This window comes from Acomys russatus, chromosome 15 (assembly GCF_903995435.1).
Source record: "Acomys russatus chromosome 15, mAcoRus1.1, whole genome shotgun sequence".
Taxonomy (NCBI): Eukaryota; Metazoa; Chordata; class Mammalia; order Rodentia; family Muridae; genus Acomys; species Acomys russatus.
This window is the reverse complement of record NC_067151.1, coordinates 64084876-64103312: the sequence shown is the minus strand read 5'-3', so window position 1 is coordinate 64103312 and position 18437 is coordinate 64084876. Positions and strand designations below refer to the sequence as shown.

Below are 18437 nucleotides of genomic sequence, written 5' to 3'. Positions count from 1 at the left end.
TAATGAGGCCCACATAATGCCATGCAGTCTGTCAGATGTTCTAACTGTGGCAAGCAGGATGAGGCTATCTGTGATGATGAAACAGAAAAGTCAGCTATAGGAGTCCTGTTATAAACGGCTAACGTGTTAACATTCGGCAAAGGGAACTTTAAGAAAATATACACAGAGGAAGCTCATTTGAGGGAGGGGTGCTTCACAGAACTTCAGGTTTGAACAGTAGTTAGTGAGAAATGAGGGTTGAGACTGAGGAAAGATTCTTAAGATTGGGAAACCCTTCAAAGATCCTAAGAGGTGAGCAGAATCCAGCAGCCGTCTGTTCCATGAAGCATGAGAGAACAGCGGCCGTACGTGAGAGAGGGTGATGGGTAAAGGCTGGAGAGGGCAGCACTAGCGGGGTCTTATCAAACTTGGATTCAGTTCAATCCTCACCGAAACAGAGTGGCAGACCGACTTCAGAACGTGGCTCTTGACCTGCCTCTTGGAGTTAAGACATTGTGCGGACTTCTGGGGCAGACTGTGGGCAGCTGCCTTAGGAATGAGAGGCATGGAACAGGGGAAAAACTTGTTCTGAGGTGAAGGCAGTGGGTGGGAGCAGAGTTTTAAAGGTAGGACGCTCCAAGAAGATTAACTATACCCAAAAATGAAAGCAATACCCCTCAGGAGGGGAAGAGGACAACCAGAACCCAATTAAAGTATAACAGACTCTTTGTGCAAGTTGATAAGGAGATGGCCGTGGCAGGTCTGGCTTGGGACGACAAGTATCCAGTGTGGTAAGGCTGCCAAGGGACTTGTCACTGTCTTCCCTATGTCACAGTAGACTAGATGACTCATAGCCTATTTGCCACCTCTACCTCTGGGAACTTGTCCCTCCATACCCAACACAGGGACAGTGGTTGGGGGCGGGCGGGGCAGAGCATATCTGAGGATGAGAGCTCAGGAGCTCTGTACTGAAGAGAGAACTGCTGCGGTTGAGGCAGCCTGTCTAGGCCCAGGTGGGTGGATGGATGGATCCCAACAATGTGGCCTTCCAAGTGACAAAGGGGCTTTGAATTGTCCTTTCCACTGTCCTTCAAGTTAGAGAAAAGAAAGGAGAGGGAAACAGGAGATATGTAGAGACAAGGAAGCAGAGAAAATAAACAGTGGGTGAGGCTACATTCAGAGAGAAGCAATAGAAAAACAAAAACAGAGTGTTGAATCCTCCTCTGAGCCTGGTCTCAGAAGGGGAAGAAACAGATACAGGACTTTCCACAGATGCCCACCTCAGAACTCACTGCCTAGGGCACCATGGGCTCGAGAGCATGCAATTTGTGCAGGATTACACACACACACACACACACCCCAAAATGGTAGGGATCCAGGCTCTCCCCATCCTTTTCCAACTGCCCTTGTGTCTACTGCTATGCTGATGTGTCTGCCATTTTCTGTTTGTCTCCTCATTGCTGACCTCAATCCCAGGCAAGTCTGGGCATTGCTAGGCAGCTCTGCCACATCAGCCTCTTGGTGGCATCTCTTGTTCAGGAAGGAGGGGCTGAATGGCCTTTTCCACTCTTACCCATTTAGGAATGCTGCTCTAGGACTTTCCTCTTGTTGCAGAAGTAGAAATTTTTTTCTAACCAAAGAGCAGAAAACCTAAAATGACTGGTAGGCATAACCCAAAAGAATTAAAGACCTAGCCCCAAAGTCACATTCCCTTCCACATGGGAACAGTCTATGGCAGCTCAGCTTTATCACTGAGGCAGAAATTTGGGAGTGTGAAGAGCTGAACTCAGCGGTGTTTCCTCTCTTCCACATTTTTGTCCTTGCTGCTACTGTGGTCCAGGGGATTCAGAGCACCCCTAGCCCTACAAACGTCCTCACTGTCTAATCCAGTAATACAGTATATTCTCCTTGGCATATGCCAGGGGCGTTTCTCCCCCACAATAAAAGCCCCAGAATGAGGGTCAGAAAGCTGAGACCAGGTAGGGCTGGGCAACAGCTTGTTAGTCAGAGAGTCACTGTCTCCACAGGGTGGAGGCATTAGCCACACCTAGACTCATTGGGACCCAGTTTTTCCAAGTGTAAATTGGATTTAGGACCAATCCCCAGGTGGGAAAGGAATGAGACTAAGATCCTGACACCCATTCTCCAGAAGAACCAAGGCTCTGTGTCTGCCATGATGTCATAAAGAGTGGTTGTCATGGCAATGTAAGTCACCTTACAGGTGTCTTTAGTAACCACCAAACTCAAAACCTGCACACTTCCAGGGCTTTCTCTCTAGGGTAACAGGTAATCTCTGATATGAACAACTTGTAGTTCCTGCCCGCCCCCCAGGAGTCCCTGAATCTTCAGAAGAAGAAAATAGTTCAAGTATTGGAGAAAAGCAAGGATGGGGGATGCGGGCGGAAAGGTCCAGGGCAGGAGACTGAGACCTTAGCAGAGGAGGCCCCACTAGAGGAGAGCTTCACCTGGGTCCCAGCTGCAAACTCCACTCTCCGCTCCATCTAGCTGACAGGCACCATCGCAAACCTCAGGTACATTCTTTCCCTGTATCACCATGATAAAAGAGCATGTACACACACTCACACACACACTCACACACACACTCACACACACACTCACACACACACACTCACACACACACACATACACACTCACACACACACACATACACACACTCACACACTAACACACATACACACACACACTCACACACACGTATGCATGGATGTGCACACTCATGTGCATGAATACAAACAAACATCAATATTTGGCTGCATTTTAAAGGTGGTTTGTGCTACAGGATGTTCTTAAAAACCCTTGTGGGTTTCATATTTTGGGAGAGTGGCTGAAACTTTATCAAGGCAGTCACTGATCCAACTTCCACCTGGGTGACGGCTCTGACAGGCCTGGCACCTACCCAACACAGATACTTTGTCTTGTGAGCTGAGTATACATCGGGCGTGTGCAAAACCATCCTGCTTCTTTAATTGCTATCTCTACAGTTACATGACAGCCATGGTCTCTGCCTTTGATTCTTTGGTCACTTCTGACCTGTCATGTACCAGAGGCTTGGCAGTTCACACATAGGAAGTAGACTTAAGGTTTCTCCCAGGAAACTTACCCTTTCTAGGCAGCAGGCAGGTCAGTTAAACAAAAGCATTAGAGGTTTCACTGTTCATCAAAGAATAAAATCGTTGTAAAAGTTTTGAATGGTTGATCTTGAGGAGGCCTCTCCTTCCTCCTAACCCCTCATGCTGTTGCCTTAAAGAACTGACAGCCCTGAGGTGTGAACAGAGCTGTCTCAGCCTGCAGCTCACACACCTAGGTCCTGCACAGTAGCCCTTGTTGTACCAGGAGCACTGCCTTATTAGTGTCTTCCCACTGCCGCTAGCCACACACAGAACGATCCGATACATACAGATCTTTACATTCTTTATTCTGGAAAATGGCCATCTAGTAAGAAAGAGACACAGATACCCGAGAAGAGCTGTGGCCTCTGAGGGGCCCAGCAGTGCTTAACTGAGGTCTTGGTTTCCACCCTGAAGATTTAGATGGATTTGGAGGTCAAGGCAGGCTGTGGTGAAAGTATACTTTCAGGTCATCATTTCAATATTTTTCCTAGGAACTCCCAACTACAAAGAAGATGAGCGAACCATCCAAAAACAACCAGTGCTGCCCCCCAAGTCCTCCGTGCTGCCCGCCAAAACCATGCTGCCCACCAAAACCATGCTGCCCGCAGAAACCTTGCTGCCCAAAGTCACCGTGTTGCCCACCCAAACCATGCTGCCCTCAGAAACCCCCATGCTGCCCGCTGAAACCCCCATGCTGCCCGCAGAAATGTTCCTGTTGCCCGAAAAAGTGCACGTGCTGCCCGCAGCCTCCCCCTTGCTGCGTTCAACCCAGCTGCTGTGCTGCGGACAAGGCTGAGTCAGACTCTGATACCACATCTGGCAAAACTCAGGAGAAGGGCTCCCAAGCGCAGGACTCCCCTCCAAGTGTCGGCGGCTGGAACAAGAAGACAAGCAAGTAGACTGTCCCCGACACCAGGCCCTTCCTTGAAGGCTGTGGGAGTAGGCTAAGACTGTGTTTTAAGGATGCGGGTTGCCACGCCAAACAACAATTCTACCCAATCGTAGCTGCCATTTCCACCCAACCATAGGAAACCGTTTGCACGCAACCGTAGGCTACTATTTGCAACTGGAAATGGAAGGTAGAAAAAGCTGGAAACATCTTGTCTAGTGAGCCTGACATTTAGATAGCACAGAAATAAAAGAGCAAATAAAAAAGAACATTGTCTCTCCTCTCATTTACATGTGAAGCTGCCTCACCAGCCTAACTGAGTAAGCTGGGCACCACCCTAAGAGCCAGACAGAAAACTTTTTTTTTCCTGAGTTTTGGTTGGTTGGTTAGTATTTTGCTACCATGGCTTGGAACTCAGGGCCTTTGCTTAGATTGTAAATTCTACCACTGAGCTGAGCGGTATTCCTGGCTCCTGCGGTGGCTCACTTCAAATTGGAATGTTCAGGTAGAAGAACATTTGATTCTGGACCAACCCTGCCCCCTCCTCCCCCCCCAGCCCCCTTCCCCCCACCCCACACACACAATGCCCTTGGGATGATCACAGTATCCTATCATGCTTTGCCAGCAGAGGCTGTCCCTGCCATGCACTCTGTTGTCTGTTCTTTGATCACTTCTACCTGGCAGGGTACCTCACTAGGCCACAGAGGAAGAGGATGCAGGCCATCCTGATGAGACTTGACAGGCTGGGGTCAGTTGATAGAGGAGGAGGGCTCCCCCTCTCTGAGGACTAGGGATGGGGCACAGGAGGGAAGATGGATGGCGGGTGGGACCCGGAAGAGAAGAGGAAAGTGGGCTATGATCATGATGTAAAGTGGATAAATCTTTTTTAAAAATTAAATAAGAAAATAATTACCAAGCAAGGATGGACAATGTCACAGGACACATGGATTACTAAAGGTAAATTGCAGCACAGGACATGAAATGCCTGCAGAGGTTCTCAAAACGATACAGGTTATTGTTACTGCTCTGGGTTACCTTGATGGTACCACACACTTTGTACAGAGAAATTAACCCCAAACTAATGAGGAAATGTCACCTTTGAAAGCTGCTGAGGGAGGAAGGACATCGACGATTTTATTCAGAATTGGACACTGCATGCTACAGTGCGTCTCTGCCCGTCAAGATGTGTCCACTGGTGCAGTAGTGTCACACCTGTCACGAGGTAACCAATTGTATTTGAAGTCTACTTCATAGGAGGAAATTTCATGCCTGGTACCATAATCTCAGTCAAAAGTCCTTGGCTAAGAAGCTCATAAGCACTACGGTAGAACCCCCTGTTGTCACTTTGGTAAATGGCCATACTGTCAAATTGTGTTCTAAACACTTATCTTTATCCTTGGAGATCTACTTCCAACCTTTGTCAGAGAAGCTTCATTTTTTCAGTAGACGACAAGGCAAAGACACATAATTGCTCAACATGCTGAAAATACGAGACACAGTAACCACCCCTAAATGGGTAATTTTTGTAACCACCTCTCCTTCAGCCAAGGCCAAAGGGGAGGCAAGAATGTACAAGCTGCAGGACGTGGAGGAGTGCAGTGAAATGCTGTCTTTGGGACATCACATGACTATAACAGTCATGAGCTCACAGAAACTATGATTACTTGTTCAAGCACTGCACGAGAGAAAGTCATAGGTGAGGGAGACGCCCTTTAGACCCCACCCCTTAATGAGGTGCCATTGGCACTTGACAGCTACAGAGGGAGAAAGAATTGATCTAAGCATCTTCCCACTGGTAGGTTTCCCGCACTCCAGAGGATGTCCCTCTACCAATGCATATAATGGTGGCATGAATTGAACTTGGAGAAAGAGAAGAGGAGGAGGAAGAGGAGGAGGAAAAGGAGGAGGAAGTTGTTGAGAGGGAGATATACATTGGAGGAAATGAGAGGAGGAAAATGGGGCACAGTTCTGGCCATATTCCATTATATACTTGTATGAAGTTCTGAAGAATAAAGAAAAATATTAAGTTCTTAATGATGGTAAAATTTTTCTCCCTTGTGCTCTCCTCAACATTTGATTTTTGCACATGTTGTGAAGTGTGGAGTGTTGTGAGTCGGCCGGTGTGCACAGCCAGCCGTGCCAACACTATCTGTGGAAGGCTATCCTTTACCAGATTGCTTTTACACCTTTGCCCAAAACAGCTAGTCGTGTTTATTAGAGTTTCTCTCTGTTGTACAATCTGTCTATTGTGATACTAAGGTTTTATTTGCTGTAATGTCGTAATTGTTAAAGCTATGTGAAGTTTAAATTGTCTTGTTCCTCAGACTTGTTATAACTCTTCTAGATTCTTTGAATTTCTATATAAATATTAAAACAAACTTACCACTTGCTAGCAAAATATACTGCTGGCTTTAGACAGCTTTAGCACATTCTGGTCTGCCAGGGATGGCTTCCTGGTAGAATATAAGCAGGGTTTAAAAGAACTAGAAGAAGACAATGATGCCAGTTAGTAATTTAACTGTTTCTGTTTACAATGTTTTGAAAATGTGGCTTTTTTTTTTTTTTTTTTTTTTTTTTTTTTTTTTTTTGTCTATACTGTCTCTTAATTCCACTCCAATCTGGCTATTTTCTTGCATCCACCTTAGGCTATTAGTTACTTTTCTCATTGCTGTGATTAAAATGTCTGAGAAAAAAATGAAGGATGGAAAGGTTTAGTTTTGCTTACAGTGACATGTCCCATCATGTTGGGGACCTCCCAGATGCTGGAACATGCAACATCTGGTTATACTGCCTTTGTAGACAGGAAGCCGAGAGAGAAGTGACACTTTTTCCTTTTCATTCAGCCCACAGAACTGTACCAGCAACATTTAGGGTAGGTCTTCCTCCTCAGTTAACTCAACCTAGACATGTGCAGAAACTTTATCCTGGGTTAGTGCAGATCCTGCCAAGTTGACAGTCAAGATTAATTATCACAGGTTGCCTTCATCAAGGTCTCTAGCAAGTTCCATATTCCCTAACACGACAGGCATTCCCAGTCTTATCTTTTAAGATATTCAGTAGGACTATGTATACTCAATAACACACAATGTGATCACCTCGTATTGCGTGTACGTTGTGAAATGATTGCTGCATTCAAATTAGCACCTCTATCACCACCAGCCTTGCTGTACCTGAGCTTTTCAGCACTTACTCAGACCTGGAATTTTGTGCTAGCTGATCAACGTCTCTTTCTGCTACCCACTAGCCATCGAACTCCCTGCTTGGCCTCGGCTCCTGTAGATTTGACTTTCTTAAGTTCAGCATAGCGTTTTCTATCAACATCTGCCCCCGCAACTTCAACAATGGTCTGGCTCCTTCTAGAACATCCCCCTCCATCTTCCTGCAGCATTTCCTAACTGACTGCCCGTGGTTTCATCTTCTCTCGGTTGCCTTGACTTCCTTCATATCTCCCTGACCACTTGCCAGTGCGGACAGTCTTCCAGCCTCTCCCTCTGGTTCATTCTTTTCGTTACGTCACCTTAGATAATGACTTCAGATATAATTCACAGCCAGATGCCTCATTAATACATGTCTGTAACACAAGCCTCTCCCTGAACTCGGGGTTTGTACCTCTGAATGTCGCGTGACGGCTGCCCGCGTCTCTGTTGGGAACTTCAAACTTGGCCTGCTCCATAACTCACAGATGAGATTTCTCAGCCCTTCTGTAGTCCCTTTGGCTCTGTTAATGACAGCTCTCTCCTATCAGGCGAGGCTAAAATGTTTCCATCGTCGTCGGTTTGCCACCTAGATCTCATCTATTGCTTCTGTTGTGGCAGGATTAACTATCACCTGTAATCTGACTCATTCTGTTTCTATCGATACCACCCTGCTTCTGAGATATTCATGAAGTCATGCAGTTGCTTCTTGTTGCTCCGGCTGCCTCTGCTCGTGCCGGAAAGATGCGCTCAAAGTCAAGTCAGGAGGTGTCACAGCCCTGTTGTTTCTCATTTCTGCCACTGCAAACCCCGAAGATGTTGCATGATCTCCCACACTCACCACCTTCCCTCCCTCCCTGACCCTGTTTTACTTACACGTGTGCCCAGTCACATCAGCCTTCTTGCTGGTTCCATAAGATTCTTGTCTGGCACTGTTTGTTGCACCATCTCCTTTTCCTCCTCCATTTCACCTGGTGCTGACTTTCCTTTTTTTCCCCAAGACCTTTCTGTGACTATCCGATTTAAAGTCTCTCTTCAGCGCCTGGACTTCACAAGCTTTTCTTGGTGCGTTTGTTTCTACACGGGCTAACAAATACATAGCACTTAAACTGCTGTCAGTGTCTGGTCTTGTGTTTGTTTTACTTATTGCTGACCTGCCAAATGGGAATGAAACCTTTCACACAGGAGAGATGCTTCCCTGTTTAGCTTAATGCTGGATCGCTAGGGCCTTGGAACACAAGCTCGAGAATGCTGTCGGTTAACGGCAGTTAAGAAAATCCAGTCGCTAGGCAGAAGTTGGAAAAGGTGATTCCAGGAGAGGGAACAGGATTATAAAGTGTCTGAAGTAAACCTAGGGCCTGCCCCGGTTGCTCTGCCTCCCAGGGCCCCTCTGGAGTCTCTGTGTCACCGTCTCTGAGTCAAGGGGTCATTTTCTTAGTACTCACAGTATGGCAGTAGGTCCCTCAGAGGTGACTGGGCCTGAGCTGTCTGGCAGAAGTGCATGGATGGGGTGAGGGGAGAGTGGGGTTGGAGCAGAGCAAGCAAATACTTGTCAGAGGGAGGGAGTTTGGTTCGCCAGCACCCCATAACACCCTGACCTCTATCCTCCTGCTGCCTGCTTTGCTCTCATGGGCTTTCTAGTAAAACCTGAATGGTAGGAAACGGCCTTTTAGCTGTTCCAGCACTTTCCACCTTGCATGCCAGGCGGCAAGTAGCTCTGTCTTTCTCTATGGCAGTCCTGGGTGCCACTCAGGATGGGCCCCAGCACACTTAATGACAAATCTATTTCAGGAGTGGAAGCAAAGGACTGGGAGCAGAGATCTAAATAACCCACTTGCTAGTGGTGAGACTGCTGGCAAAGGCTCAGATGCTGTGGAGTCTGGCCTCCTCCTCTGTAATATGAAAGGGATTAAGTGAGATAGTGAATAAGAGTGGCTGGGATAAACAGGCTTACGAGGATTTATTTCTTACGAATGTCCCGAAGGAACACTTCCTCAGGCCTGGGTCCGAGGATACAGAGTATTCTCTCAGTGTGGCATTGAGTTACAACCCTCTCTGCTACTTTATTAGGCCAGAAGTCGCCCTAGAACAGAAGCAGGGCCTTTCTAAACCAGGCTTCTTGAGGCTGAGGACTGTATCCCTCCATCAGTCTGGAAGGACAGACCAGGGCCCTTAGCATCCTGGCATACGTAAGACTCAGGGCCCCGTAAAGTCTTGGCTGGGTGACCCGGTTTGAAGGGTGTGTACATGAGCGGGGGAGGAAGGCTGATGGGCTGATTTGCTGCCCTGCATCAGAACGACTCACCTGGAGACCAAGAGTCTTGGGTGGCTTCGTGACAAATCATCTGCAAATACAGAGAGCAAATAGACGGGTCAGGAAAGGGCCATACTGGGCAATGTTCACCAGAGGCTCACCAGGACCAAAGTGAGGCAAGGATGTCAGCTGCTGTTGCTACAGGCTACTCCAGAACCGTGCATTATTTCCGGATCTCCTCCGTACCCACACGTGCACATGCATCAGAAGTAATTTTTGAGAGCAATTAACCAGTCAGGAGGTAGCTGTGGCCGGATCAGGTGCCCCCTGCACACACCCCAATTAGCAAGAAATAAGGGCTAAACTGGAGTCCCTACCTACTTCTGTTTATTTGTCTGACGCTTGAAGACTTCTGCTGGTGAAAGCTGTATGATTGGACTTCTCCTGTGCCTGCCTTTTTCGTACCCCTGTTGTGCCCCTCACCCAGTCTCTATTCTATACTCCAGGCCCAGCCATGTGCTGTCTGTTCTCTACTGCCCTGGACCTCTCCCACTCCTCAGGTCATGTCTGTCCACACACACCCCAAAACTTTACACCCTGTATGTCTTATCCCATCCACCAGCCCATTCCTTCATTCCCTCTGGTTGATACAACCCTTTCCATCCTTCCTGACCCATCCGTCATACCAGACTCTGCCTACACCCCTCATTCTTTTGTCTGGAATCTTTTCCTATATCAAACCTTAATCCCAAATCATTATTTCTTCTCTGTCCACCCAGGCCCCATGTCCCATCACACTCTAGGAATACAAATCCATTTTAATTTCTTTATTACCCCACTGTGGGCACACAAGACTCCATTAGAGAAAGAAAGATAACACGGTATTCTGTGATGTGCTAATTGTCACTTGGGGCCCAGAAGGAGGCAGATTAGATAGATTTGAAAATGAAAAGGCAAGCGGTTTGGTTTCTCTGACACAGTGTACCTCTTTGGAGCTTCATAGGGTCTTGTTGTTTTTATTGTTCTTATTGGTTTAGTTTGGTTTTTCTTCTTTCTTTCTTTCTTCCCTCTTCCTTCTGCTTCTCCTCCTCCTCCTCCTTCTTCTTCTTCAGACTTATTATGTAGCCTGAGTATGGCCTTGAACCCCTGATTGTCTCGCCTCTACCTATCAAATGTTGGGATTACCAAAAAAGCATGCTACACTACACCTGGCAAAATCCTCATGATTTTTAAGGAAAAATAAGAAAATAAACTCTTACAATCTCTAAAAATCTGTTTCCTTCAAATGCTTTCCCTTAGGCATTACTCCTTACTACATGACTACCAACCAACATGTGTAATGATGTTCAAAAAGAAAGCAGCCTGTGTCCTGAGTGCCAGTCAGGTGCTAAGCATATTACCTCACCAAGCTCTCACAGCAACTTACAGAGGCGCTTGGGTCCTCCTTACAAACACAACACTTTCAGAGAGTGGGACTCCTGGCCCAGGTGTCATCCTGATTGGACTAGGTTAAGCCTCAGCACCAGAACCACCAAGGAATGCAGCTCTCTATCCTCAGGACCAATAAAGGTCACCTCAAGGGGGGTTGAGCTGAATTAGAGCCAGGCAAACTGGTGCTTTCCCAAGATAATCTAGAATTAATCAACCAATTACTTTGTTTGTTTGTTTGTTTAGTTTTTTTTTTTTGTTTTGTTTTGTTTTGTTTTTTTGAGACAGGGTTTCTCTGTGTAGTCTTAGCTATCCAGGACTTGCTTTGTAGAGCAGGCTAGCCTCGAACTCACAGCAATCCACCTACCTCTGCCTCTCAAGTGCTGGGATTAGAGGTGATTAAAGGCATGTGCCACTGTTTCCGAATCCAGAATTTATTATGCTGTTGGTAAAAGATTGACTTATGGGGCTTAGAAGATGTCTCTGATATCATGTAGTAAAACCTGTCACATTGACTAAACCATATTAAGAAGCCTGATGGGGCAGAGATGCCCTCAGCGCAGCACCCAGGGCATCTGGGTTCCAGTCTAGCCCAAGCACAGACTCACTGCATCCTCATTTCTGTCCAGGAGGCAATGGACCCCAGCACAGGAAATGCTGCTCTTGGAAGAAGCAGCAGCACTCCAAACTCTTCAAAGGCAAGTTTCCAAAAACTGATTTATTCGTTGCCAATTCAGTTCTCTTCTCTCCTCAGTACCCAACCGTGCCCTTGTTCTCGCTCTTGCTTCCATCAAGAGCAAAACCGGAAATGTTCTTCCATAGAGACGGTGTTCAAAAGGAAAGGCCAACACTGGAGACTTAGCGTGAGCTGAGAATGGACAATTCAGCAGCAGGCCAACGCAGGGCAGCCGGACAATGCGATACAGAGCAAAGCAGGACTCACGTAGGTGCACCCCAATGTCCAGAAAGAAAGAACCAGTCCTGTGACAATTTCTGGTGTTGTCTCTCCCTCAGAATTATTCTCTAGCAAAGACAAGAAGGGCACAATGGCAACTGAGAAAACAGGGTCAGGGTTAGCAGGCAATAGAGGCAGGCGAGGAAGACCCTAGGTATGTAAAGGAAACAGGCAGGGCAGGATGCAGGTGGAGGGATGATACAGGAAACAGTGCACCGAGGACCAGAGGAAAGGAGGACAGCATCCTCAGAGCTTCTCTACACTGGACAATAACACACAGATGCTGCACAGCCATGCAAGATAGGACTGTGAGATCTCTTGGCCCAAATCATCTCCCTAGCACCATCCTTCATCACAGTCCCAGGACAGAAACTCATGAAGAGCTATTCCCAACATCTCTACTGCCCTCCAGGGCAATAGATTTCCATGGTTAACCCTTTCGCCCCACACCACACACAAATAACTCACAAGTAAAACCAGTTGCCAGGGAGGAGAGATAAATCGGGCGTTTTCTGCCTCTAGAAGAAAAATGGCCAGGGTTTAAAAGAGCTGAGGAAAACCTGCGTCAAGGCCACTGCATGGGTTACGGGAGAGCTCACTTTCAATATATTAAGCCAGCACTGGGAAGTTTCTTGGATTTATCACAAGGATCTGAGACTTATAAAGTCAGTCAGACAGCATGGGGCTGAAAGGGTTTGCCTTATACATATGCATTTCCAGTCCCTGAGTTGGGTAATCTAAGAGCAGACTATGGGGCCTCTACGTGTTTGAGGTCTGGGGCTTCCTCAACCTTCCTGCAACTACAATGCTCCCAGGCTCTAGCCTTTGCCTTCTTTCCCACCCCCTAGCTCTGCCCAGAGGTCAAACACTCCTCATGTACACATACTGTTTTTTCTGAGTCCTTACTGTCGTCTGAATCAGAAGGTGGGAGGCAGATCTGGCAGATACCGAGCCACTAGGAAACCCATAAGACTGCGCGCGACTCCTTGCACAGTTTGCTGCCCTGGCACTGTCACAGGTTGAGGAGAAACAGATTCCTCCCATATGGAGGTCAGAAGTGGAGCATAAGTACACCAGTGCCCATGTGAGAAAGCTCGATTAGTTCTTCTCGTGGGGTGGGGGTATAGAAAATAGTATAGTTCAGGCTTTCCAGGAGAGCTCTGGGAATAGAGAAGGTCTGGTGAACTGGTCTAGGGGACAGAGGGATCCCGTAAGGCCTCTATCTGCTTGAAGAGTGAGCCCCCAGGAACAAGGTGAACCCAGCACTGTGAACAGATCTGCGTAAGACTAAGATTAGACAGTAATCAAGACAGGGAACTGGAACACTGTGGAAATCTGTCTGGCGCTATCTCAGAAAACTGGGAATAAGGCTTCCTCATCACCTAGCTATTCCACTCCTTGGAATATACCCAAAAGATGCTCCAGCACACAACAGGGACATATGCTCAACCATGTTCATAGCGGCCTTATTCATAATAGCCAGAACATGGAACAGCCTAAGTGTCCCTCAGTAGAAGAATGGATAAAGAAACTGTGGTACATTCACACTATGGAATACTACTCAGCTATTAAAAAAGAAGGAATTCCTGAAATTTGTGGATAAATGGATTGAGCTAGAAATGATCATAATGAGTGAGTTAACCCAGAAGCAGAAAGACTCAAATGGTATATACTCACTTATATCTGGACACTAGCCCAAGGGGCATGTCCCATGAAAATCTTCACTTACCAGGAAAGTGGGACAGAGGGGAGGACATTCTCAAAACTAATTAAAAATGAGGCGTTATCTTTCCATTATTTTACTTTCTTTTTTTCTGTATTAACTCAAAATAAGAGAGTGTTGATGAATGAGCTCCATAAAATAAGCTGTTAACTGAGCGTTAAAGGGGAAATAAGACACAATCCAGCTCGGTTTTGCTAGCACACACATTTCCACGCACACGAAGATGAGTTAGCATGACTAATTATTAGAAATCTAGAGCTATCAGAAATTTTTTATCTCTAGATATGAAGTTAGTTTGCTGTCGTTCATTCCTTCAACTAATACTAATAATGTCTTAGTGTGTGAGGTGACTTTGACAGGTTCTTGAGACAGTGGAAAACATGCCCAGTATACCTCTGTCCTTATATAACTTGTTTTTCAGCGGAATAGACAAACAATAAAAATTTGAATAAATTCAAATAAAATAACTTAATTGTGTTAGTTAATTAAAAAAGAGGACAATCCCATAGCTAGGCTAGTCAGAGGAGTATTTTTGTCAGACCCGAACATTTCCACCCAAGCCTGAATACATATCAGAGCACTGGAAAGGAGCCTGTTGGCACAGGGAAAGCAGAACTGCAACCCTGAGGCAAAGCACTTATGATGTGCCCTGGAGCCTGAGGATCTGGAGTGAGGTTGCAGTGCACCAGTCAGAGAGGGTGCAGCATGTGTCACGTCACAAAAGTCGGGGCCTTTGAATTTTATCAGATGCACGCTGGGTCATGACGAGCATTGCAGGGGCAGAGGTGATGCTTGAATTCCTATTCTAAAATGTTTTCTAATCTATTTTTAAGAAACATTTTCTAACGATGGCACATGTCTTTAATCCTAGCACTCAGGAAGCAGAGGTAGGTGAATCTTTTAACTGGAGGCCACCGGGACTACACAGAGAAACTCTGTTTAGAACCACCTCCCTCACCAGAAGGGAAGGAAGGAAGGAAGAAGAAGAAGAAAGAAAAAGAGAGAGAGAGAGAGGAAGAAAGACAGTGCTTTGAGATGGCAATGGACAGTCTGGTTCTAAGCTTGTATGCTGTGCAATTCCAAAAATTAATTATAGAAAGTATTGGTTATCATCAGGAAATGCAATGAGTTGACCATATCTGTTTTCTACTCTTTCCTCTTTCCCTCTCCTGGAGTGAACCAAGAGCTTTTATGAGGACAGCATCCTTAGGAAAATACAGTTTTGGGCATGATGTGGGGCTGGGCAGACCCTGGCATACATCGGACGGAACTATGTATGCTACCCACGTCCATGTAGTTGACCTTTCCCAAGCCACTGTTTATGTCCTTACAGATTCAAGTCATGGCATGTTCTGAGTATAGACGCTGCGTACAGACAGGCTCAATAGCACTTCCCACCACATGGCTCTTGAGAAGTGACCCCTTATACTGCCCTACCATAGATCTTGGCCTGGCTGTCCCTAAAACACAAAGCTGCTTATGTCATGCCCTTGGAAATGGATACCCCAATGCAGAAATCGGGCCAAACCCGTAGAGCCTGGAAGATAAGCTTGCTTGGGGTTACAAAGTATGAGCCCTTTCTCACCTCCTCTTCTCTCTTGTGCTCCGGTCAGATGATCTCTACCCTCACACTCCCATGGTCAGACAGGAGCTGGAAAAGGGAGCCCTGGAGGAGGGGGGAGGGAGCCATGGAGGAGGGGGGAGCCCTGGAGGGGGGGAGCCCTGGAGGAGGGAGGAGGGAACCCTGGAGGAGGGGGGAGCCCTGGAGGAGGGGGGAGGGAGCCGTGGAGGAGGGGGGAGCCCTGGAGGGGGGAGCCCGGGAGGAGGGGGGAGGGAACATTGGAGGAGGGGAGGGGAGGGAGCCCTGGAGGAGAGGAGAGGGAGCCCTGGAGGAGGGGGGAGGGAGCCCTGGAGGAGGGGGGTAGATTGCCTAAGTTACCAGGTGACTCAGAAAGGAGTTGGAGGAAGTTGACCAACTGGAGTGGTGAAACCAGTCCACCACCCCTAACCTGAGAAAGAGGCTAGGCAGGGACAATATAAAGAGAGCCCTGGTCCCTGCTTAGCTCAACACTCTGCCGGAAGCCTCTACCTTCTTTCTTCTGTGAGCCTGGTGAGTGTCAGCCCTGCAACCGACCTTAGTTGGAGCTGCAGGCTTCCAATGGGTGTGGACATTGCTCCGGGGGCTAGATTCAGCTGGACTGCTTATCCCCCGAGAGGGTGGGTAGGTAGGTGTGCAGAGGGAAACTTGCTGTGGTGCTTTCTGTATGGAGAAACCCAGGCAGAACAGGAGCTGGAAAAATCCTATTAGAAGTACAAGACTCGTCACAGCAAGCTCCAGTTCTCACTAGCCCTCCATCAGCCCCTCACTCCCTCACCCCTGGCCCTGGGGCTACAGCTCACACTCAGAAGGTCAAGGAAGAAAGGAGCTCGCAGGATGAACAGGCCAACCTCCTAATTGTTCAGAGGGGGAAAACAATTCTTAAACCCAGAGAGACTAAAGGAGCTGCCCAGAAATCCGGTGGGTTGCTGGGAGTTGGGCCTGCAACGTGCTAGGTGACTCCAGTCCAAGTCTGCGGCAATCCCTGTGTCCCTTTCAGCACAGCCTGTAAGCTTTCCAGGTCTCTGAGGTCCTCGGTGAGACCTTTCTTTTTCTAACATGTCCTTCCCACAGCGACATAATCCCAGAATTCATCATTCTAGGCTCCAGGGAGGAACTAGACAAAAGCAGGCTAATCAACAGCCAGCCCGTTCTTGCAGAACCTTTGTAGTGACCACGGGAGCTCACAGGGAGACAGCTTTTCTTTGCCCTCCCCATTTCCACCCTTCACTCTCCTCTGCTTCCAGGAACCTCAGCTTGAGGAAGTGGGGGAGTGCCCTGGTCAGGAGTAAGGATAACGAGAAGCAGGGCCACTGTGTGTATTCAGTACCATCCGCAGCTCCTCGGCTCCCCTTGCCTTCAGCCACGCTCTGACTTTTCTGTTTATTCAATTTGCGCTACAGAAACTTCCAAGATGTCCCAGCAGCAAACAGTGCCGGTGACTGGCCCAGCTGTGGTTCAGGAATCCTTGAAGACTGTGTGTCCCCCAGCCCACGCCAAGCAGGAACAACCAAAGCAACCAGCTCCACAACATGAACAATGCCAGAAGGTGTTCTCTGAGACCCAAGGAATAGGCCCCCTCACACATGAGGAGAAGGGCACGACCCCTGTGAAGGGGCTGTCTGAGCAAGTGTGTGAGCACCAGCAGCAGCAGGGACCCCAGAAGCAGCAGCTGCCTGTGAAAAAGCCGCAGCAGGGGCTGCAGGAGCAGGAGCTGCATCTGAGGAAGCAGCTGCCGCCACCACAGGAGCAGCAGCAGCACCAGCAGCAGCAGAGACCACAGAAGCAGCAGCTGCCTGTGAAAAGGCCACAACAGGGGCAGCAGCAGCACCACCACCACCAGCACCACCACCACCAGCAGCAGCAGCAAGACATACTGACACCACAGGAGCCGCATCTGAGACACCACCAGGAGAAGCTGCAGGATCCAGAATCGCACCTGGGTCAGCAGCAGCAAACTCCTGAGGAGCAGGAACTGATCCCACGGGAGAAGCAACGGGAACCACAGGAACGGGAACTGCACGTGGGGCAGAGGCACGGGGACCCACAGGCACAGGAGCTGCACCCGGGACAGAAGCAGAAGCAACAGGAACCACAAGAGCAGGAGCTGCGTCAGAGACAACACCAGAAGGCGAAGCAGTGTGAGCCAGAACTGCACCTGGGAAAGCAGCAGCATCAGGAGTCACCTGAGCCAGAAAAGCAGCAGCCTCCGGAGTCAAGTGAGCCAGAACTGCACCTGAGAGAGAAGCAGTCACAACGGTCACAAGACACAGAACTGCACCTGGGAAACCAGCAGCAGCAGGAATCACAGGAGCCAGAAAAGGAGCAGCATCAGGAGTCGCCTGAGCCAGAGCTGGATCTGGGAAAGCAGCAGCATCGGGAATCATACGAGCCAGAAATGCACCTGGGAAAGCAGCAAGAGTCACATGAGCCAGAGCTGGATCTGGGAAAGCAGCAGGAGTCGCACGAGCCAGAACTGCACCTGGGACATGATCAGAAACAGAAGCAGGAGCCGCGTGAGCCAGAACTGGATCTGGGAAAGCAGCAGCAGCAGAAGCCAGAGCATGAAGGGTATCAAGGACCAAGACTCCTGCGTCGGTCACTTCAGCAAGACAAAGTCCCAAGGGAGCAGCAGCTAGATGGCTCACACCAAGAACGGAAGAAGGAACTCCCGGACCAGCGGCTGGACCGAGAACTAGTAAAGAAAGGCAAGCAACTGGTAAGAAAGGATGAGCAACCACCAGAGCACCTGACACAGCAGGAGAAGCAGATGGGGCAAGTTGTACCAACCATTGACCAAGTCCAAGAGACTCAGCCAATCCAGCTAGTGAAGGGAGAAGACTTGCCCACTACCAAGTAATAGCAGCACAACTAGGAAGTGCAGTGGTGCCAAAACTAAAGCAACCATCCCAGAGTCCCTAAGTCTCTCCAACCATCCCACATAAGGAAAGAGAGCCATCTACCACACTTCCTTCAGGTCCCTGGCTGGCCTATGCATCCATGAGTCTGCCTGGCCCTGGCCTTCTTCATGTCTGTGACAGGCTAGGATACAGGATGTTATGACCTAGCATCCACCCCAAGGAGCCCATACCAACCTTAGATATCAGAGCCTCTTCCCAGGTCCTGGGGGGGTGGGGTAATGAATGGAGGGGAGGGGGCGCCTGTCATTGGTGTAAGGACTCTGACTTCATTCCCAGTGTTGTGGCGGAATCTGTGACTATACACAGTATCTAATAAATCTTGTGATTCTGTAGTTTAGCTTCTGTCTCTCATACCCAACAGCCTCT

At 48.3% G+C, this 18437-nt stretch overlaps 2 protein-coding genes across 2 annotated transcripts; both read left to right on the top strand.

Moving 5' to 3' along the window:
- The first annotated feature begins 3622 nt into the window (after positions 1–3622).
- On the top strand, positions 3623–4009 carry Smcp (sperm mitochondria associated cysteine rich protein). The gene has a single exon (XM_051157637.1). The coding sequence runs from the start codon at positions 3623–3625 to the stop codon at positions 4007–4009; it is 387 nt and encodes a 128-aa protein (XP_051013594.1).
- Positions 4010–16556: 12547 nt separating this feature from the next.
- Positions 16557–18200, top strand: Ivl (involucrin). The gene has a single exon (XM_051157626.1). It carries the CDS (start codon positions 16565–16567, stop codon positions 18008–18010), a length of 1446 nt encoding a protein of 481 aa, XP_051013583.1. The 5' UTR covers positions 16557–16564; the 3' UTR covers positions 18011–18200.
- Positions 18201–18437: the final 237 nt, after the last annotated feature.